A 23,181-nucleotide genomic window follows, 5' to 3' on the forward strand; every position below is an offset into this window, starting at 1 on the left:
CACATCTAAATGTGAAATGCAAAATAATAAAGCTTTAAGAAAAAAAGTAATGGAACCATCTTCATGATCTCAGAGTGAGTAGAGATTTCTTAAATAGGATATTAAAGAACACTATAAATTTAGCAAAAAATCAATATATTGACTATATTAAAATTAAGAACTTTTCCTTCTTAAGAGGTCACAAAGTATTTGTAGTATACACATCCAACAAAAGTTCATATTCAGAATACATGAAGAAATCCTATGGTACATTAAAAAAGACAGCCCAGTGGAAGAATGACAGAAGAGAATATCCAAATGGTCATAAACATATGAAAAGATGTTCCATTTTATTAGTCATTAGTAAATGCAAATTAAAGTCACAGTGCCATACTGATACTCACCAGAATGGCCAAAACAAGGGAAGTAGAAAAAGAAAATGTGGTGGTGATATGGAGCAACCAGGACTCTCACCTACTGCTGGTGGAAGTGCAGTGTGGCACAAGTGGTTTGGCAAACTGTTTGGCAGTAAGTCCTAAAGTCCTTAGGACCCAGAAATGCCTTCCTAGGTTACAGACCCAATAGAAATGCACGTTTGTGATTGGGCGCGGTGGCTCACACCTGTAATCCCAGCACTTTGGGAGGCCAAGGCGGGCGGATCACATGGCCAGGGATTGAGACCACGGTGAAACCCCATCTCTACTAAAAATACAAAAAATTAGCCGGGCGAGGTGGCAGACGCCTGTAGTCCCAGCTACTCAGAAGGCTGAGGCAGGAGAATGGCGTGAACCCGGGAGGCGGAGCTTGCAGTGAGTTGAGATCGTGCCACTGCCCTCCAGCCTAGGCGACAGAGCGAGACTCTGTCTCAAAAAACAAAAGAGAAATGCACATTTGTTCACCAATGGACACGTGCCCAAATGTACAGCAGCACCATTTATAATAAGCAGAGTGGCCAAATAACATCCACAGTGGAGTGGAAAAATCAACTCTAGAAGAGGCATGCCCAGTGATGAGGACCAACAACAGTCTGACGACACACACCACAGATGACTTGAAAGCGCCATGTTGAGCAAAACAAGACAGACCAAAAAGGCCACACACTGCCGTTCACTTATATAAAGCAAAAACAGGAAAAACGAGTCTCTGCTGTTTTGAAGTTAGGATAATAGTTACCCTGGAGAGTTATGGCTAGAAAGAGGGGCAAGAGAGAGGGGGGGGCTTCTGTTTCTTCACCTGGATGCTGGTTCCGTGGGTATGTTCACTTTGTGAACATTGACTGAGCTGTGTGATGATGAGTGCTTTTCTGTTTGCATATTATGCATCAGTAGGAAGTTTTGAAAGCTTCCAAGTAATTCTCATGTGCAACCGAGGATGAGAACCACTTGTCTAGGCTGTAAGTGGATTGTGGGCTTTAACTTGGGTATTTTAAAATTATTTTGTGAATGCCTGTGACCAAAACAGAGGGGAGGAGGGCAAGCTTGTGTAGAACTGTGTGTATTTCACCTCAACACAGCTCTTCATCGGTTTCTCTCCACAGCTCTGTAGTCCTCATTTCTTAAGCAATTTGTTTGCCAGAAACTGGGCTGAGTGAGTTGTATAAGTTACCTCATTTGAATCTCTCAGCAGCCCTGTGGGTGATATCCTCATTTTAGGGGTGTGGAAACTGAGCCTGGAGAAGTGAAGGAATATGTCCAGGGCCGAGTCTTCTGGTGTTGGAATTGGTTCTTAAAGAGGATGCCCTTCATTGCTCCCTTGTGCTCCTTACTGGGTTGTGGTTTAGCAGCTCCAGAAACAGTGTTTCCCAAGCTTGGGCCTTGAAGCAGAGACCACAGGACTCCAGGAGACTGGACGATCTGCAGTGCCTTTCTGATTCTCAGAAACATGTGGCAAAACCCAGTCATTGCAGCCTCTCTGAAGCATTTTTCCTCCTCTGAGGCTTGGTTTGAATGTTGGAATGATGGGAAAATCCAAGTTATTTAGTATACAAAGCTCTGCTTATTAAAGCTAGAGAGAAATCTTTTCTTTCTTGGTGAAAAAGGTGACCATGCAGTAGAGGCATTTCTATAAAAGCAGGTATCTATAGAACAATTTCAGGAACACAGAATGTTCTAAAAATAAAGTATACTGAAACGAGCACTAACCAAAAGAGCTCGTCAGATGACAGCTGTAGACTCAGAAGAATCAGTTTTATGATGAAATGCAGTTGAAACATTTGGATTCCTTCGAGTTTCTTTTCCTGGCACCTATCTTAACTTCCTCTTTAAAACCAAAAGCCTCCATTTTTCTTGTTTTTCAATAGTGAATTTTTTTACTGAAGAAAACATCAGAACTCTTTTCCACCTCAGACTCTTGTGTTGCCCCTGTAATGGCGACTTCTCCTTTCCCTCGAAGCTTGAGCTTGGCACCAAGGTTGCATCCCTTCAGCATCAATGTCGTGGCTCCCTCCCATGGGGCTCTACAAAGGACTGTCATTCTACTCAGTCTAGCCAACTGTAGCTCTGTATTCCAAGCCAGGACAATTCTTTCTCCCACTCTTAGAATTTCAAAGAATATATAACTTTCCATATTTGTGTAAATATTTTCAGAAAAGGTTTGTGTCACCCCTGGGAAGCACCCTGGACAGGAGACCTTGAGGGGCATCCGCACATGGTGTCAAGTAAAGGAGTGGATGTTTATGGAGCTCAGGGACCTAGGAGCTTGTCAAAATAGACGTGGAAAATTAGCTGGGTGTAGTGGCAACATGCCTGTAATCCCAGCTACTTGGGAGGCTGAGGTGGGAGAATCACTTGAACTCAGGAGGCAGAGGTTTCTGTGAGCCAAAATGGTGCCACTGCACTCCAGCCTGGTCAACAGAGTGAGACCCTGTCTCAAAAAAATAAAAATGAAAACAAAGTAGATGTGGAAGCATAGGGTGCCCCCTTCTCCTTGGTATTCAGTTAGGAAAACTCCCATCTGCAAAGTGCTTCTCTCTTTTTAGCAGAATTAGGTAATAGAAACAGACTGCCTGGTAAAATTATAATAATTGCACAAGACTTGGTTAACTTTTTTCCTTTTTTTTTTTTTTGAAGAAACTTCCTTTTACCATCCCAGAATTGGTGCAGGCATCCCCGTGCCGAAGTTCAGATGGAATCCTCTACATGGGTAAGAGTTCCTGTCTCCAACCCTGAAACTTGTGTCTCTTTGATGTAAGTCCCGGAATCTGGGAAAGTGGCATGTGGAGAGAGAGGGCGCAGGCACCGCCTTGCCAACCCTTTCTTTCCTGGGTTGTGCTTCAGGTGCTGTTCTCCCCAGGATCAGCTGACCAATTAAGAAAAGGTTCCCCCAACTTGGGAGAAGAATTGACATCATTAATATGGTTACTCATTTAACAAGCTTTTAGTTGCTGTGTTGACTTAGTCCTGAGATTCCAAGATTGCAACATACCCAGTGGCAAATGGATGAAATTTAAAGTGAATACAATCGTCTAAGCCAAGAAAGGAAAGCCAGGCTCTGCCTGTTAATTATAGGGCTTTCTTAGTATTTCCTGCTATCGGAATATTTGATAAAACAGCACTTAATAGCTTGCCTAGATAAACTGCCTTCATACCTATAGGGTCACAGCTTTCAAAGCATCAGATCACCTGCTTTTCTTTTACCGTGTTGCTGCCAAAATGTCAATAAAAAAGCATTTGCAACACAAAGGAGAGCTGTATTTATCTTGAAATCATAGTAGTAATAATAGCCCGTATTTATACAGCAGCTTTCTTTTTGAGGAACTGAAAGTGCTTATTGCCTATTCATGCCTCCAGAAGCTGTATGTGTATTTCTGGGTCTCAAGTGCAGGCCAGACTTTTAAGGTTTTGCTCAGGACACTGGGACGCTTGCTTCCTTCCACACCTTCAGAATGAGGAACTCCCAGCCTAGGAATTTGGAGGAAACAATCAGCACAGATTTTTCTCTCTGTGGGCCATGCCCTGGGAACATCTGACAATCTTCTGACCATCCATGTCACTGTGTCCTATCTGGTCTTTCAACTTTTGCCAGCGATTCACTTATAGTCTGCTTAGGGTATTGTCTTCTCATCATCTTTGTGCTGTGCCCTCTTAAACGAGTTCATTAAACATATTTAAGAGCGTGGTAGTTGCCCAGTCTATCCGTTAAAGTAATAACTGAGTTATGTTAACTCTAGTGGTCCTTGAAGTAACCAGTTATGTCATGCCAGATGGAAAAGGTTCGTGGTCTTAGCTCTGTTCCCCTCTACCTTCAGATCACATTCATATTATGATTTTGTCATTGAGAACAGAGTTGTGATCCACGGGTAAGTTGCACACATGTAGAGCAGGCATGTATGCAACATCTGTTAGAACTTTAGAAGTATAGCTTTAGCAAATTCTAGGCCGGGCACAGTGGCTTACAACTGTAATCCCAGTACTTTGAGAGGCTGAGGCAGGAGGTTTGCTTGAGGCCAGGAGTTTGAAACCAGCCTGGTCAACATAGTGAGACCCTGTCTTTACAGAAGAAACATTTTTTAAAAATTAGCCAGGTATAGCCCGGGAGCCTGGTGGCTCACACCTGTCATCCCAGCACTTTGGGAGGCTGAAGTGGGCAGATCACAAGGTCAGGAGATCGAGACCATCCTGGCCAACACGGTGAGACCCAGTCTCTACTAAAAATACAAAAACTAAGCTTCATGTGGTGGCGGGTGCATGTAGTCCCAGCTACTTGGGAGACTGAGGCAGAAGAATTGCTTGAACCCTGGAGGCAGAGTTACAGTGAGCCAAGATCGTGCCACTGCACTCCAACCTGGGTGACAGAGCAAGACTCCGTCTCAAAAAAATAAAAAATAAATAAAAATTAGCCAGGTGGCCGGGCGTGGTGGCTCACACCTGTAATCCCAGCCCGAGTCAGGCGAATCATGAAGTCAGGAGATCGAAACCATCCTGGCTAACACGTTGAAACCCTGTCTCTACTAAAAATACAGAAAATTAGCTGGATGTGGTAGCACATGCCTGTAGTCCCAGCTACTTGAGAGGTTGAGGCAGGAGAATCATTTGAACCTGGGAGACAGAGGTTGCAGTGAGCCGAGATCGCGCCACTGCACTCCAGCCTGGGCGACAGAGCGAGACTCCATCTCAGAAAAAAAAAAAAAAAAGAGCCAGGCATAGTGGCACATGCCTGTAGTCTCAACTATGAGGAGGCTGAGGCAAAAAGGATCACTTGAGTCCAGGAGTTTGAGGCTGCAGTGAGCCATGACCACACCTCTGTACTCTGTACTTGGGTGACAGAGCAAGATCCTGGTCTCAAAAAAAAAGAAAAAAAATTTCAAAGGCTCTGTGACCTTCCTCAGCATCTCAATATTCTGCTTCTAAGAGTCTCCAAAATAGGAGACTTTTCCAATAAGTTAGGAAGATACGAATGACCACCAGAGATCATGCTTTACAAAACAGAAATATACACATCACAGTGACTGTGTTGACCTTCACATCGGAGGCCGGTGCTACTGACTCTCCATTGCTAGGATGCTGTTGGGTGTATACCATTGATACATATGCTTTGGATTTTCTTAATAGTGTTGTTTACCGTGCTGTCTGCCTGTCATAATCAGCTGACCAAGATTAGGGGTATGGTCCAAGGCCAGGGAATAACTTACTGGCTGGGACCAGGGGCCGAGACAACTTTGACCTCCTTAGCATCAGATTGCAACCAACTCCACTGACCAGTCCCAGGTACTAGTTAATTATAGTCATAAACAATAACTGTAGATCCTTCTCAGTGGGGGCTAGTTAGTAGGGATGTTGAGAAATATGAATGATGGTTATTAGGGAGATAAACCCCTGGGCACATTTCTGTATTTCTGTAGATCCCAGTCCATGGGAAAAGGGTTGCCCTTCACAGGCAAGACTTTTCATATTAAAGCCACTCATCAAAGCAATAAAATCTAACTTGAAAGTTTGGGGAACTTTTTGAAACTATAATTATGTTATTAGGTTTGGAGGAATTTGTATACCATGATTAGGTTATTAAATTATTATAAGACCTATGGGCCTAAGAAGTTTTATTGTCTCTGCATTACCATTTACATCATCACCTTAGAAATGACATCCTAAGAATTTCAGGTCTATCTCTCTCAATACAGAGCATCTTGGCTGCTAGTTTGGCAGTGATACTTTTTTCCATATGGTGTAAACGATGATGTGTTTTTGTGTCCTTTCAGGTAAAAAGCAGGACATCTGGTATGTTATTGACCTCCTGACTGGGGAGAAGCAGCAGACCTTGTCATCAGCCTTTGCAGATAGTCTCTGCCCATCAACCTCTCTTCTGTATCTTGGGCGAACAGGTAAGAAATGAACCTTTGTCTTCTACAAACTGCCTGTTTCCAGAAGGGATCGGAAGAAGCTCCCCAGCCTCTTTCCCTAGAAGGTGGCCAGAGCTTCCTTTTTCCAAACACAGGTCTGATCATGTCACTTTCCTTTATAAGACCCTTCAGTGTCCCCCACTGCTCAAGGGATACAGTCCAAACTGCACCACTGCCCAGAAAAACTCCTGTGATGCGACTGCCACCTCTCTCGCCTCATTTCGCTCATTTCAAAGTTTCCTAGCCGGGCACGGTGACTCACGCCTGTGATCCCAGTATTTTGGGAGGCTGAGGCAGGTGGATCACCTGAGGTCAGGAGTTCGAGACCAGCCTGGCCAACATGGTGGTGGGTGCCTGTAATCCCAGCTACTGAGGAGGCTGAGGCAGGAGAATCACCTGAACCTGGGAGGCGGAGGTTGCAGTGAGCCAAGATCAAGCCACTGCACTCCAGTCTGGGCAACAAGAGTAAGACTCTGTCCCCCCACCGCCCCCCAAAAAAGTTTCCCAATTAGGATGAACTGCCTGCAGCTCCCAGAATGGCAGTGCCATTTTTAAAGGCTTATAGTGGTGTGGCCCTCTCCGCCAGGTATGCCTGTTTTTGCCTATCTGGCAAATATCCTCTTTTCTTGCACAACTCTGCTCAAAAGTCACCTTCTCTGTGAAGCCTCTTCTCCAGCCTCTCAGCCTCCACCCTGCTCAGGAACACCTGGCTGTCCCGTTCTAGGGGCACACGTAGCAGTTAACAAGCCTGTTGTGACAGCCATCTCACCCCTTGTCATCGTCCCTTTACAGGCATGGCTTGCACCCTCTTTACTGCACCATTTTCTGTTTGCTCCTTTTTCAGCCTCTTTCTTCTTAACTCTTGGCACTGCATATTTATAAATTCTATGTGCCTACTTCCTGCCTCCCTCACTAGAATATCAGTTCCCTAAGGGTACGACTTTGTTTTGCTCACCTGCTGTCTCTCTATACCAGGCATATTGCCTGATGTGTAACAGGGGCTCAATGTTTGAGTGTATGAATGGGTGAGCCCCATTACTGCAGAGACCTGTCTTACTCATTATCATATGTGCAGCACCTCACACATGTCGGGGATGCCATGAAACTTGTTGAACGATACTTAAAGCTAAAAGGAGAAACAAAAAACATTTAGAAGGAAAAAATTATACCAAAAACCTAGGATGAATTCATTACAATTGAGCACTACATTTAGGTCTAAACTTTCAGACAGCCAAGGATTTGAAAAAACGAGAACCTTCGTGAAAGTGTTGGGGAAAGCACTGCATTTCTAAAACTCAGTGAGACTAATCTTGGACCCTGCAGAAGCTGGCTGGGCTCTCCTGGGAATGGGTGGAAGGTCTTAGACTGTAAAAATCAGGTATTCCAGCTTCTAACTGTAGTGACTGCTTAGGATTTATGTGTTTACCTTTTCCATCAAGTAAATTCTTACAGTGGCCCCAGCTTCATCCAGATATAAAACTTGTGTCATTCTCAGGTGAAACTGTGGTGTTCAAAGGAGCTGGGATATGCATGAGGTGGAATGTGTGTGCATAGGTGTGTAAATCCATTGCCTCCATTGTCTATTGCTGCATGACAAACCACCCCAACTTAGTGCCTTAAAACAAGCATTTTATTGTTAATGATTCTGTAGGGAATTCAGGAAGGACTCAGCAAGGACCCATCATCTTTACTCCACATGCTTGGTTGGCCTCACTCATGTATCTGAGATTTCAGTTCACTTCCATGTGACCTTTCTCCATATAGATAGCCTGGACTCTTGACATGGCAGCCGGGCTCCCTCTTGAGTAAAAATGGGTATTACAGTGCCTCCTAAGGTCTGGGCTCAAAAGTTCTAGAACCTTTCTTCCACTGCAGTCCGTTCATTAAAGCAAGTCTCAAGGCCAACTGAGAATCAAGGGTAGAGATACAGACTCGGCCTCTTGATGGGAAGAGTAACATGCATATTACAGAATGGGAAGAATTGGTGGTAGTGACCTTTAGAGATGTTCTACCTCAGTCCTCCCTCAGGCTGTAGTAGTTTACAACCCTCCCACTCCCTCCAAAGACCCCCAAAATCCAGTCCCAGCATCAGTCCCAAAATCTCATGTCTCGTGATCTGCATCAGGTCTGGAGGTGGATGATGTTCTTCAGGTGTAGCTCCTCTTGATTGGAGACCTGTGAATTAAAGAGACAGGGTCTTTCTCCCCTTCCCATCCCCCACCCAACATACAGTGGTGAGACAGAGACAGGATAGCTGCAATAAACATGTTCACTCAAAAAAGGGCAGGAAAGAGAAACACATATCACACATTGGACCTTAGTAATTCTGAAATCTAGCCAGGCACGTTTTCAGGTTCCCGACCTCCAGGGGTAGGGAATATTCCTTCATTAGGGCCCAGTTTTGCCCTCTGGGATTAGTTCCCTAATATAGTGCTCTCAGTGGCTTTTGGTTCTGCTCTCTGAGAAGTCCTTTCTTTTCCGTAACAGATGGCCAGTTTTGTATCTTTCTCAGTCTGTTCCTTGTCCATTGAAATTTAGGGATCTAGAAACCCTTTTTTTCAATTTGACTGTCTCTGATCCTTTTAGTTTATGGTAATACCACTCCTTTAAAAACTATGTGAGCTTCCCATGTGTCAAATTATAGTCTATTCCATTAGATAAAAACCATACCCACAAGTCTCTAGACTTTGGAATGTGAGTTTAGAACACCTTTGATGCAGAGGGTGTATGAGGAGCCGCCTTAAATCTTTTGGAGGTCTCAAAGAAGGATCTTACAGCTTAACCTTTGATTTTATTGATCTTTACCCTGAACCCATTTTTTGTTGCTGGCAGTACCCTGGATTTGATCTTTTCCCTAAAGTTATTTTTTATAATGAGAATCTTTTCCAGCAGTATTCAGTCCTAGACCCTTTATATTTCCTCTGTATTCTGCTGAATAATTTCTTCCTCAGCTCATTTGTCTCACAGTATATCATAGACAGCTAAGAGAAACCAACATCCTCTGCTTTCTGTCTGGAAATCTCCTTAGTTGGATCCCTGAGTTGATTAGATATTTTTTCTGTCTTCCAAGTTACTGCAAGCAATAGTCATACTCATCATGGCACCCTCCACAAGCTGGGTCACCCCTTTTCCACTTTGAATAACAGTGCCCCCTCTGCACTAGCAAGTCTCCACCAACCTTTTTGTCAGCCTCCCAGCCTCCACCTACCAGCTGGTCCCAAAGTCAATGCCACATGCTTTAGGTGTTTGTTATGGCGCCATCCTGCTTCAAGGTGCCAGTTTTTAACTATCAGTAATCCATTGCTATGTAATAAGGCACCCCAAACCTTAATGGCTAACAATAACAACCATTCTATTGCTCACGATTCTGTGAGCCATGAGTCCAAGGGCATAGCAGGGGTGGCTCGTCTCTGCTTCCACATGCTGTCAGCCAGGCTCACTCATGTGTCTGGGACTTCAGTTCTCCTCACATTGCCTTTCTGTATCAAAATGGATAGTCTGGACTTTTTGGCCTACAGTTTAGGGAGGTTTTGTTTGTAATTAGATAAGGACCACACCTCAGTATGTACTGTGGCCCCTCTGTGGTAATGGGCGGGCTGGTCTGTGTTCTTTAGAATACACCATCACCATGTATGACACCAAAACCCGAGAGCTCCGGTGGAATGCCACCTACTTTGACTACGCAGCCTCGCTGCCCGAGGACGACATGGACTACAGTAAGTGCTCTCTGCTGGATTTCACAAGCTTGGGCCAGTACTTTTGACCTATGTGGAAACAGTTGCTCCAGAAAGAAGGATTTTCTTTTAAGATACTGTTTGTCACCAGATTCTTTCTTTCCATGGACTATTCATGGGCTTATCGTAAATACTTCCCACAGTCAATGTGCAGGGACCTTGGTGAAGTCTGAAGGGAAACCGAAGTAAAATGGTGACAAGCTTAGCCAGAGAGGAAGGAAGACACCCCTTGTTGAGTCTTTCTATGCACAGAAGGAATTTACTGCAAGCCCATGGAAAGTAGAAGTAAAATCAGCATAGGACATTAACAACCCTGTCAAGAAGGCCTCTCTGCAAATGTGACTCATCCCTAGTTATTTCTGCAGTTAACATTCACCCCACTCAAATGAAAACTAAAAACCAATTCTGTCACCTTAACATTGGTGTCAAAGTTGGACTCTGCCTTTTCTGGTCAAGGACCTAGAATATTTTCGTTTTTCTCTGAGGACTCCTTTGTGAATCTCATGGGACAGTGTCAGTGGTTCAGGTCTGACTTTCAGGGTGTTTTTTTGTTTTTGGGGGGGCTTTTTTGAGGCAAGGTCTCCCTCTGTTGCCCAGGATGTGTGCAGGGGTGCAGTCATGGCTCACTGTAGCCTCAAACTCCTAGGCTCAAGCGATCTTCCCACCTCAGCCTCCTAAGTAGCTGGGACCACAAGCACGCACTACCACTCCCCTACCTCCCCTGGCTAATTTTTTTTTTTTTTTTTGTAGAGATGGGGGTCTAACTATGTTGCCCAGGCTTGTTTTGAACTCCTGGGCTCAAGTGATCTTCCCACCTCAGCCTCCCAAAGTCTTGGGCTTACAGACATGAGCCACCACAGCTGTCCCTGACTTTCAGTTTGATCGATGGGTTTCAAGTGACTGCTATGAAATGCCAGATTAATAGGCATCTCCATTGGCTCCTTTCTCCTCAATATTTACTCTCACTTATTGAATAGAATGGTAAAGCACATCACCAAATAAATTGCCTTTGGGAGAGTGATCCTATCCTGTGTTTGTAAGCCAGCCAGCTCCCAGTGTCTTGATATTATAGAGACTAAGTGAGTTCATTGGAAACAAGTGAAATTGCTCAGAGGAGATCTGAGAATATTCCAGAAGTCTTGTTTCCTCTAACTGAGTGACTACAGCCTGCCACAAGAGTAGAGGATGTGGTTTCAAGATGGGGTGAGACTCAGCATGCTTTGTTTATTTGATCTGTACAGAGATGTCCCACTTTGTATCCAATGGTGATGGGCTGGTGGTGACCGTGGACAGTGAATCTGGGGATGTCCTGTGGATCCAAAACTACGCCTCCCCTGTGGTGGCCTTTTATGTCTGGCAGCGGGAGGGTCTGAGGAAGGTGATGCACATCAATGTCGCCGTGGAGACCCTGCGCTATCTGACCTTCATGTCTGGGGAGGTGGGGCGCATCACCAAGTGGAAGTACCCATTCCCCAAGGAGACAGAGGCCAAGAGCAAGCTGACGTGAGTTGGGAGCTCGGGGAAGGAGAGGGCGGCCGTGGCCTTTGTGTTCTGGTGCTGTTGCAATGTAGCAGGCCCTGCACGGGAGGCCAAAGACAGGACAGTCTCTGAAGCCATGAGGAATATCCAGAGCCACGACTGCTTCGTTCGGAAACCTCAGAATAGAAGAACTGAGGGGCACCCATTAAAGCTTCAGAATTCTTAAATATTACATAAAAATCATGAGTGGGAGGTGCCAGGCTCTATGGCATACACCTGTAATTCCAGCTACTTGGCAGGCTGAGGTGGGAGGATTGTTTGAGCACAGGAGTTTGAGGCCTACCTGGGCAACGTGGCAAGACCCTCCCCCTGCCGCCACACATACACAAATACAGGTGGGGATAGGAAAGAGACTGCCAGTATAAGTATAATTTGGATCTATCTTAGGTGGTAGGGATGCAAGAGATTTATTTTTTTTACTTTCTATATTTTCTAAATTTTTAGGTTATATTCATTTTAAAAATCAGAAAAAAAAAATAGTTAACAGTGTGTGTCCAAGACTCAGCAGGCTTCTGTTCTCCATCCCTCTGTTACTAGCCTATCACTGAGTCACTTAAACTCACCAAGCCTCAGTTTCTTACTTCATAGAGTTGTGTGGAAGATCAAATACGATAATGTGCCAGAGAGTATTTAGATTGTAAAACACCATTCAAATGTAAGATATTCGTTGAGAGAGGTTTAGATAATGTAGTGGATGACCGATCAGGTGGGCTCTTGACAGTAAGCAGAAGGGCCAGGGGGTGTAGCTCTCCTAATTTTCCATCTCCCTGATGTCCCACATGGGGACAGACTATACAGCTGAGGAACCAGAAGTCTCACCAAGTCTGGAATTTCTTATGCATCCCTTTTGCTCTCGGCATCCAGAGTAGACCACCATTTCTCAGGAGTTCTGTAGGACCTCCAGGATCCTTAGAAAGCACAGGGCAGAATGGGGGTAGTTTTGGTGGTCGCTGGAGTGAAAGTGTGTTGTACAGGGTCGTCTGAGGGGCCTCGGCGGTGGTGGTAAGCACTCAGTCTCCTGGATGGCCATTGGACGTATTCCTTTCTGCAGGCATCATGGGCATCGTCTAGTCCAGCCCTGCAATTTTGCTGAGGCTTGCCATTAAGTGGCTTGTCCATGTTTCTGCAGTGAGTGACAGCTGGGACTAAAGTCCTGTGGCCCTGTTCCCAGGGCAGTGCCCCACCTTCACACCCCTACTGCTTTCCTCCATGTCTGGGGCGTTAATGTGGTCATCCCTGTGGGTGGTATTGGGGTTATGATTCCTCCTTTCTGTGGGATCTGGAAATTAAATGACTCTGGAATGCATGTATCTGTTTTTCTCCTAGGCCCACTCTGTATGTTGGGAAATACTCTACCAGCCTCTATGCCTCTCCCTCAATGGTACACGAGGGAGTTGCTGTCGTGGTAAGTCCACTATGGAGGGCTCACAGCTGCCTAACTGCTTCTGTTCCATTTTAGCAAAGAATGACTTTGCTATGCACAAGCATACTGCGGGTTAAGAATGCAAAATACAAATCTTAAATTCTCAAAAGCAGTTTCCGCACATGCCACATTCTACTTTGAAAGAAAGATACATGACAGAAACAGCTTCTTAAAGCTGAGGATCCTTAGAATAATCCTGATTATTTCCTTTTGCTTTTGTGGTCAAATCTAAACTCCCCAGGCTGGTATTCATGGCTCTCCTTAATCCAGTCCCACGATGCCGTTCCGCCAACCTGTTAGTTTCTCTGTGTGAGTTACATGACCCAAGCAAGTGCACTTTCTCCCTGACTTCTACAAGCTTCCTGTTCATCTTTCCCCAGGGCATTTGTTCAGGCTGCTCCTCACCTCATGCTTCAAGTGCCCTTTCTTCTTCCTTTTCCATACTCAAACCCTTTGCCTGCTTTTGCAATCTCTCCAAGCCTCCTTGGGCCTCACCAGCCTGCCTCGAACATTCTGTCTCTGAAAGTCCGAGGCATCATAATCCTAGCTGTTTGTCTTGATCCCTACAATGCTTGGACTGTGTGGTTGGCTCTCTTGTCTTCCCAGTGAGTTGGGCGACTGCTCCTGTGAGCAGACAGCGCCTGCCTCTGTTGTAGTTCCAGCAGCACCTGAGCCAGCACCAGGTGTGTGGGTGGACTTTATTCCACCCCGTTGGTTGCATCAGTTGTGACTAACAGATATCCATTCGTTCTCCTTCACTTATGTCTGCTTCTTGTAACAGCGTCTTGGAGTTCTACACACACACTTCTTGTTCCCTAGTACCCAGACATAAGAATCTGAAAAGTCGTCCATAAAGACGTCAGTGCAGCTTGTCACGTCCTGAGAGAGGAGCTTCTTTGCCCAGAGTTGGGCCTTTGTGTCCTTGTCCTTTGGGCTCTGTCCTGGACTAGCTCTGCACTAGAAATCGCTCACCTTTCAGGACAGTGGCTGGGATGGTGTGCCATGGGACCTGCTCTCCCTTCAGGGCTCCTGACCCTCACTGCACCCTCTCCACAGCCCCGCGGCAGCACACTTCCTTTGCTGGAAGGGCCCCAGACTGATGGCGTCACCATTGGGGACAAGGGGGAGTGTGTGATCACGCCCAGCACAGAGCTCAAGTTTGACCCCGGACTCAAAAGCAAGAACAAGCTCAACTACTTGAGGAATTACTGGCTTCTGATAGGTAAGAGCGGGTCTCCCACAGTAGCCAGAGGTGACAGCATGCTGCCTCCTGGTGGTCAACCACTGGCCCTGGTAGTTACACTGTACTCAGCTCGGAAGGCCTTGTGCTCAGAGCCTTTCCCAGCTGGCCCCTGAGACCTTGGGACATTTTTACCCCCAAGGAAAATCAACAAGTTAACTGTGTTTCTGAGTCAGTTTTTGAAAACTGTCTAATGTTCCAAAACTCAGGTACTAAATCATGTAAACCTTGTGTGATTATCCGACATTAAGCCCTTCAGAATGCATTTCCTCATTCCTCACAGCCACCCTGTGTGAGGTAGGTACCCTTGTCATTTCCATTTTATAGTTAAGAAAACTGAGACTGTTTCTATGGAAGAATTAACTTGGGGTCCGTGTGGGCATGAGGGTGAGGGGTTTGAGAGGCAAGGGCTGAAGACCCAGGAGGGATGAATTCCCGGGATGGGTTGAGAGCAGCAGAGTCGGGCTGGTCATGGTTCTAGGGCAGTATCGTCCCAGGTGTGTGGGAAGGTCCCTTTTTTCCTCTCTCTCTTGTTTTTGCTGCCATCAGTAATGGCCAGGGGTTGAACTAGAGGGCCTGTCCCAAGAGAGATAAGAAGTTGACATGACATCCAAAGGCAGCGAGTGTGACAAACGAAGGCAGAGGTGAGAAGAGCTGTGTTCCTGGCGAGTGTGCCAAGTCATTAGAGCAGGAGGGAGTTTTCTTGAAATGCACCTGCCCTTCCTGTGCCCCACCCCCCACTGTTCTGCCACCTCCTAGCCCCAGTAGGGGCAGAGCAGGGCAGGAGGTCAGTCGGGTGCTGGAGCACCGAGGGGCCGATGCAGTTTCTTCTCTCTGTTCTCTTCCTCTCGTGCTTGCTGCTGACAGGTACTAGGGGAGAAAGAGGTCAGGGCTGGGGCTCTGGAAAAGAGATGTGGGGCAGCCAGGAGCATGTGGGGACCAGGAAACAGTAGAATCTGCCAGGCAGTGCGGTGTAGGTGGGGATGTGTGTAACCAGGTGTTACGGGGGGAACCAGATATCCTTGAGCCCTGATCCCTTTCTTTATAGATTGTAAAGGTCCATTTCTTTTTTCATCCTTATTCCTTGTAGCCATTTTTATTTTATTTTTACCAAATAACAGGTAAAGGAGATGACAAAATAATATGTTTTTACTAACAGAAGTAGTTGGAGGAGCGTGTATGAATAGGCCCATGGTGAGAAAAAAATAGCTAATGAGCAGAGGCCATTGCAATTACAAGGCTGCTCAGCATTACGGGCCAGTTAAGGGGCTCACAGACTGCCCACCAGTGATTAAGAAGATGTGTATATATGAGAATAAGGAAATGTGTATATATGAGAATACAGAAAATATGGGGGCAGGGAGTCTTCATGGTTAACTTGTAAAATGAGATCCCTTTAAAATGGAAAGGTTTGCCGGGCGCGGTGGCTCAAGCCTGTAATCCCAGCACTTTGGGAGGCCGAGACGGGCGGATCACGAGGTCAGGAGATCGAGACCATCCTGGCTAACATGGTGAAACCCCGTCTCTACTAAAAATACAAAAAAATAAGCCGGGCGAGGTGGCGGGCGCCTGTAGTCCCAGCTGCTCGGGAGGCTGAGGCAGGAGAATTGCGCGAACCCGGGAGGCGGAGCTTGCAGTGAGCAGAGAGCGGGCCACTGCACTCCAGCCTGGGTGACAGAGCGAGACTCCGTCTCAAAAAAAAAAAAAAAAAAAAAAAAAAAATGGAAAGGTTGTCCAAGTAAGAAAACTGCGAAAACAGCAAAGTATAAGGAATCTATTAAGTATAAGGATCCCACAATTCAAAAGCCTCTTTGGAGGAGCTCCAAAGCTCATCATCTTAAAATATGGCACTGAGACTATGGCAGTGTCTCCTGTTGACGAGGACCCTTCTGTGTCCAAATGTGTCCTTTCATTTTCTCTTTGTGGAAAACATTAAAGATATTCCAGGTTGTCACTAATCTTGAAAATACAAGGATCCAATTAGCTTGAGAGGCATGGTCTGTGGGTTGCCCCAGAGCCATGACCCTGACCTTGGGTGCTTTCGGCATCAGAGCTTAGTTAACTAGGCATATATAAGCCCAGGAGAGCCTGATTCAGTAGGTCTGGGGCAGGGCCTAGCCATCTGCTTTTTGCTCTGGAGTCTGGACCTAAGAGATAATGATAGATGAATACGTCAAGAAGACCAGGTAGTATTTGTACAAAATGTTTAGCGGTCTCATGAGTAATGTTGTACAGTGGTTGGTCCAGCATGTGCAGTGTGATATTAGTGAAGGCCCAGCTCCGGGAGAAGCCTGTTTGCAAGAAGGTTGACAGGAGGACTAGGGGGATTCAGGCTAATGCCTTCCATAGCAGTCTCTTGGCAGGTGTCCTACCAGACAGGTAGGACTCTGAGCACTGAGTGGGTATTGTGGGAAGGGCAGAACACTGCTGCACAGCGTGGCATGTGGAAGAACACCTCACTTTTCTTAGACCATAGGTCTCTTGTTAGTGAGCCTCAGAGTTACCCGCACACACTCACATTCAGATTCCTGGGCCCTACCAGCAAGTCTGATTCAGAGGTCTGAGGTGGGCAGACCACACATGGAGAAATCCTGCTCCCAAGCAAAGCATGTCTCAGAGCTCCTTGGAACACAAGAGAAAGTAGTGGTGGCTCAAAACAAAAGTAGGTTTCCCTTAAAGAACGATATTATGTTGTAGATAGAGAACTGACCTAAAGATGGGGACTCAAAGAGGAATTTTCCAGATCAAGAAATGTACATTGCTTAGACTAGTTCTTGTTTGTTGTCATCCTGACATGTATGTCATGAAATCTTTGATAGGTTTAGGGGAACAATGGAAAGATCGTAAGGTGAAAGAGATGTGAGTCAGAGTGAGATCTGCTCACAGCGAGAACAGAGAGGAAAGTCAGCCAGGCTGCCGGCAGCCTAATCTGAAAAAATGACCTGGCTCTTTGGGGCAGTATGTAGACTCATTTTTAGAGATGAATGGATTATCAAGCCCTATCAAATCCCAGTTCCTTATTCTAGTCAGCTTTGTATCTCTTACAGTAATTGCACACAATAGATGCTCAATAAATGCGTAATGAATGCTCACTCAGTAGCCATGCAATAGTTGTGTAGTGAACAACGAATGAATGTGGAGCGAGCTATGGCCCCATCCATCTAGCAGGTGTGTCCTACTGCTCTCTTGCAAGTAATGTACCACTTTCCTGGATGGAAGCTCACTTTTACATAATAGTAGGACTAGAACTCCACCTGAGCAATTTAAATACCAAGATGGGAATTCGGCAGCCATTGAAGAGTGACGTTATAGGGGAAAGCATTGAAAGGAGAACTCCTTGAACTTTTAATGAAGCCTCATAATACTTCACCTGTGGATTGGACCCATGCAGCCCCATGAGCCTTGTGTCTGGTACATCCCAAATGTCCTGATCCCTGTCATGACAAGGACACTTCTTTGCTCCTCACTAGGAGACACGGAATACTGTATTCTGCCATCAAGTAGTAAAGGTCCTGCTTTGATGGAATTTTCTGGTAGCTGCCACTCATTTTCTCTAACTCGCAGTCTTCCTGAGAGTTTGCACTGTGGGCCCCTCAGTGGGTAGCACCTGTTGCCTAAGTTTAGCGTTGAGTGCCACCACAGCTTGGGAAACTGTTCTCACTCAAAGTTTTGTTTCCTCTCATAGGCCACCATGAAACCCCACTGTCTGCGTCTACCAAGATGCTGGAGAGATTTCCCAACAATCTGCCCAAACATCGGGAAAATGTGATTCCTGCTGATTCAGAGAAAAAGAGCTTTGAGGAAGTGAGTCAGGGGTTGTTGGTGTTAGGTGTTGGGAGGGTGAGGCATTAGACTTTGACATTGCCTTCTGAGCATGCAGCCTTGTCTGGAAGGGAAGAGGAATGCACCAGAATCCAAAGCAAACAACATAAATAGTTAAGGGCTAGTGGAGAGGAATAGGAAGCAACTCGTGAAGGAAGGTGCAGGAAAGGTAGCAGGACCAAGCTGGGCCTGGACCTGGATGAATGGGTAGGATTTGGCCGAGTGGAGGGAGCAAGGGGGCACAGGAGGGATGGTACAGCAAGGGCAAAGGCCTGGAGTGGGAAGAATGCTAGTGTGTCCAGCTCCCAGGCCAGACCCGAGGCTACTAAGCAGGGAGTAGTAGGAAATGGTCTCACACGGGTAAAAAGGAACCATGTTACAGGGCCTGGAACAAGCCCTGTGGAGGAGGAGCAAGCCCTGTTGAAGGCTGGGTTGGGTGGCTCACATCTGTAATCCCAGTGCTTTGGGAGGCCAAGGCAGGAGGATCGCTTGAGCCCAGGAGTTTGAGAGCAGCGTGGGCAACATAAGCAAGACCCTACTGCTAAAAAAAAAAAATGTTGAAGAAGTGATGAGACCTGAAGTTTTATGAAGCAGACAGAGAGTGGCCTGAGACTATTTGCACAGTGTTCCAGGGGCTCTCTTAGCACACCTTGGCCTAAAGCCAGAGGAGAGGGAGTAGAAAGGACTGCAGACCCAGAGCTGAAAGCATCAGTTGAGGAATTCAGCAGCCCCACAGAAGTCAACCTCATTCTCCTTCCTCTCTCTCATCTGCTGGCGCCCCAGTCAGAAACGACGGGGTTGGGGAGGCCATTGCTTTGGTCCATACAGGTCAGTGTTCTGGGGCACAGAGCCGGTGGAGGAGGTAGAAGGGTGGCTCTGCAGGAGGGAACTCAACATGGCCAGGGAAGGGGAAGAGGGGACGTCTGAGGCTTAGTGAGCTATTCAGGCTTGGCGGCTTCGGCAGGCCTGCCATGGAGGGCCCAGGAACACAGACACACCTGGGCTACGTGAGCAGGGTCAGAAGAAGAAGAAGAATGGCTGACTAATGCAGAGACCAAAAGCACACAAATTCGGTTGAGAGATTTAGATTTTATCCAGAGACAAAGGAAATTGTGGACTTTCAAGATTCCAGGGCCCAGTATCTGTTTACCATCATCTATGGAGGTAGCCCAGTTGGAGAAATACGTTGATTCCTAAAACAGCAATCTCAAACAGCATTGTCCTATAATCTTATTAAAGTCCTGCATATTCATTATTGAACACTTAGAAAATAAACACATACAGAAGAAAATAAGACAGTGTCCTTAATTTTATACCCAGAGGTAGCCACAGGTCAGATCTTTACATTTAACCATCTAGTCTTGGATAACAGTCTTTGAAAAAGTAAGTATTAAAATACTCTGAGGTGCATCTGTATGGTGATGAGACATACAGATGTCCCCTGGCCACATGCCCAGATGCCTCCTATACACTCTGCAGGCCACAAACCCCCCAAAATGTGGGAGGCACTGTGGGAGAGACGCGAACAAGAGGGGTACACCTGGAAGGGAAGAGAAGAACATTCTAGGCAGCCATCTGGGGGGAGGGGTGAAATGGTGTGAGTGTGCGGGAAATTTAGCATGTGGGAAATTCAGCGCGTGCCATGGAGGCTGTGTTACTTTTGTTGGGCAGATGGTAACTGCATACCTGGAATACTAGATATTTGAGAATGAATCAATGCATTTTTCTAAATGCATGTTCCATGAAGTCTTGGAGATTCTGAGGAACTCTAGGGAAGCTACATTTTTATCTGATTTAATTTTGGGCTTCTAAATTTTCTTTAATAAACGCTTCTGATGCTTCTTAAAAACTTTGAAGAAATAGTGGACTACTGGAATAAATTATATTTTTGGGATTACACTGACGGTTTACAGGCAACACAAAACTGCTTTATTACTTTCTAGCCATGCGTCTCCGTATACGTGCGAATTTCCTTTTAATGAGAAATGGTATTACTAAATCAAATACCAATTTTTCACCAGACTTTGCTACAGATGACTTCAGAGTTTTCCCGGATACTGAACTTACCATCAAAGGAGGAAGTGTTTGCCTTTTTGAGGATTTTTAAAAAAAATATGTAGGGTCTGAAGACACCTGCCAAAAGTATTGCTCCAAAAACTATTTTTGAATAATGATAACCTCACTGCAAAGATGCATGGTCTCTCAAAGCAATTGCTTTGAAGGAGGCAACCATTATCTGCCTACATGATCTTTGGTGAGCTTAAAACAAATACAGCACCCTGCAGTACAGTCATATCCTTGTAAATAGTGATTGCCTCTCTTGATTGCTGGCCTCATCTGTATCTGGCTACAAATTTTGCAGTGATGTCACAACTCTCTTTCCCATGCAAGGTTATCAACCTGGTTGACCAGACTTCAGAAAACGCACCTACCACCGTGTCTCGGGATGTGGAGGAGAAGCCCGCCCATGCCCCCGCCCGGCCCGAGGCCCCCGTGGACTCTGTGCTCAAGGATGTGGCCACCATCATCCTGAGCACCTTCCTGCTGATTGGCTGGGTGGCCTTCATCATCACCTACCCCCTGGTAAAGCTCAGCACTTCCCCTTTGCCCTCCACCTGTTTCTGGGGCTTCTCTGCCTGTCACCTCACGTCAGTGAGATCGAGACAAAAACAACCAGCACATTTCGTTCCCCATTTAAAAGTCAGTGTTTATCTTCAAAAACATAATTAAAGAGACACTAGCCTCCCAGAAAAGGACAATTTGGTACCTAAATCTTAGTGTTTTTCAGGTAAGAGCTGATGTATAAGCCTTGGTCAAAGATGATTTTGAATAGTTATCTATATTTTTAAAGAATAAGGATAATAGATGAAGACCTTTCCTCTCTTAAAAACTGCCATTAGAACGTCTGCCGGGGAGAAGAACCAATAAAAGAAAGAAGCTGCCCATGAGATCAGCTTGTGTGAAAAAGGCAGCATGGCCATTCCATTACTTCCTAGTTGGAAATGAGCAGGCTCCGCAGCAGAACAGGCTGTGGCTGGGATGAAATATGTGAGGGGAGTGTTCCTTCAGCAGTTGCTCAGAGCATCGAGACGCTGTTACCTGAGAGCTCAGGAAGCTAATGACCCGCCCAGGAATGGGAATGACAGACCCTTTACAGCACTCCCCATTGGCACGTCTGCCTGATGGTTTCACTTTTCACCTCACTCAGTCCTATGAGGTCATTATTATTGACCTCATAGGTCAATAATGATTTTCTTTTGTCCACAAAAGAAGCAAGTAGACCCTGAGAAGCTAAGTAACTTTACCCACGGGTACCCAGCTAGTAGGCAGCATTTCCAGGACTCCATCCCGTGGTGGAGGGAAGGAGAGATGACTCCCTGGTAGGTTGGTGGCTCACAGAAGTCCCTTCAGTCCACCTCCCGGACATGGGTAGGGATAATCACAGATCACTGCTACTTCAGATAATTACAGAATGAATCCTCAGGTATTTGGGAGGCATGTGGCCACGGGGAAGGCAGTGGGATGAAAGGGGGAAGCAGGACCTTAGCCAGGCTCCCCATGTGTCAGCCCCACTGCCACCTCCTGGCAGTGTGTGTGCAGGGGACCACAGCTTCCTCACCTGCCCCTCTGGACTACTGAGCATCTGTGTGCTAGCCTCTAGCCAACACACATGCATGGTAGATGGCAAACCTGGGGCTCGCCCCCACCCACCACTGGCTCAGCCATGCTACCTGTGCTTCCTGTTTGGTTTCACCTTTGCAACAACTCTCAGACTTTCATAAAAATCACAGAATTTTAGAATCGAATGAAACTGGCACAGCCCTCAACCTAGGACACAGTCCTTCCGCTGGTGGCCATCCAGCCCCTCCTAGGGTTGGGGAGTGGGCTGTACAGGCGAGGATCTAACTAGTCGGCAGAAAGACCTCCAGTTGTCAAAGCGATCTGCCTCCAGGTACCTTCTCACTGGTTTCTTTGTGCCCTGTGGGGTCACATAAAGTACACATGCTCCCTCCACCACTGGGACCTGTCCCTTCCCAGCTGCTTGTTTCCCTGTGGGAACAGCTGCCCTTGTCTGGATGTGGGTTTCTCTTCCCAGAGCATGCATCAGCAGCAGCAGCTCCAGCACCAGCAGTTCCAGAAGGAACTGGAGAAGATTCAGCTCCTGCAGCAGCAGCAGCAGCTGCCTTTCCACCCACCTGGAGACACGGCTCAGGACGGCGAGCTTCTGGACACATCTGGCCCATACTCAGAGAGCTCGGGCACCAGCAGCCCCAACACGTCCCCCAGGGCCTCCAACCACTCACTCTGCTCTGGCAGCTCTGCCTCCAAGGCTGGCAGCAGCCCCTCCCTGGAGCAAGACGACGGAGGTAAAGCCAATTGCCATCTTGATGCTATTTTGTGTTTTGTTCGAGCACCTCCTGAGAAGTCCAAGGAGTCTCCGTAAGATTGTAAAATGCCATTCTCAGGGATTCACTGTGTTCTCCTCTAACTGGCACTCTGGGGGTCTCTGCAGGAAGGCTTCTGCCCCATCCCTTGGCATCTCCCCCTCAGAGGCCTTCTGGGGACCACCCTGGCCATCCCCCTGTCTTTCTCCACAAGGGCTGGGTGTCGCGGCTAACCAGAGGTGAGCTGCCCATTGGGCTGGAGAGAGTTCCCAGGGCCAGCCGGTGGCCAAGTGTGAAAGTGTCACAGTGTATCTGCTTTCCTCTGTGGAAGTTGGCTCAAGCCAGTTGTCAGAGCCCCGATTCTGAGGGAATTGGCACAGAGCTGGTGCAGGGACCGCAGAGCCCTCTGTCCCGGGCAGTCTCCTCATTTGACATTTCCACCACCGCCTCCTGAGTGTTTCAGTGCGGATCTTTACAGTGGACTTTCGGGTTGTTGTTAACCATTAAACCATTCTAACTATATCACAATAAATATGTATAAGTATATGAAACGCTATGGAGAATGCCTGCCTTCCAGAAGGTTTTAAGATATGCAATCACACAGTAAGGTAAAGGCAGAAACAGAATGCAGGGGCAGGGGGAAGAGGCAGCCCTGGGTGTACATGGGGAGCGGGCCCAGCAGGCTCTTCCTGAGCAGCAGTCTGGGGTGCAGGGCCTCTTAAATC

At 46.6% G+C, this 23,181-nt stretch overlaps 1 protein-coding gene across 2 annotated transcripts in view; it reads left to right on the forward strand.

Moving 5' to 3' along the window:
* The window catches only part of ERN1 (endoplasmic reticulum to nucleus signaling 1), a 91,193-nt gene that overhangs the window by 52,129 nt on the left and 15,883 nt on the right, over positions 1 to 23,181 (forward strand). The window contains exons 5-13 of one of the 2 annotated variants that reach the window (XM_008012106.3): positions 3,048 to 3,120; positions 6,173 to 6,295; positions 9,928 to 10,029; positions 11,289 to 11,550; positions 12,913 to 12,991; positions 14,066 to 14,231; positions 17,935 to 18,053; positions 20,463 to 20,654; positions 22,168 to 22,438. In XM_008012106.3, coding sequence (XP_008010297.2) covers positions 3,048 to 3,120; positions 6,173 to 6,295; positions 9,928 to 10,029; positions 11,289 to 11,550; positions 12,913 to 12,991; positions 14,066 to 14,231; positions 17,935 to 18,053; positions 20,463 to 20,654; positions 22,168 to 22,438 — 1,387 coding nt within the window. The remainder of the gene's footprint in view (positions 1 to 3,047; positions 3,121 to 6,172; positions 6,296 to 9,927; positions 10,030 to 11,288; positions 11,551 to 12,912; positions 12,992 to 14,065; positions 14,232 to 17,934; positions 18,054 to 20,462; positions 20,655 to 22,167; positions 22,439 to 23,181) is intronic. The other variant, XM_037993524.2, reaches the window with a different exon arrangement.

This window comes from Chlorocebus sabaeus, chromosome 16 (genome assembly GCF_047675955.1).
Source record: "Chlorocebus sabaeus isolate Y175 chromosome 16, mChlSab1.0.hap1, whole genome shotgun sequence".
Lineage (NCBI taxonomy): Eukaryota > Metazoa > Chordata > Mammalia > Primates > Cercopithecidae > Chlorocebus > Chlorocebus sabaeus.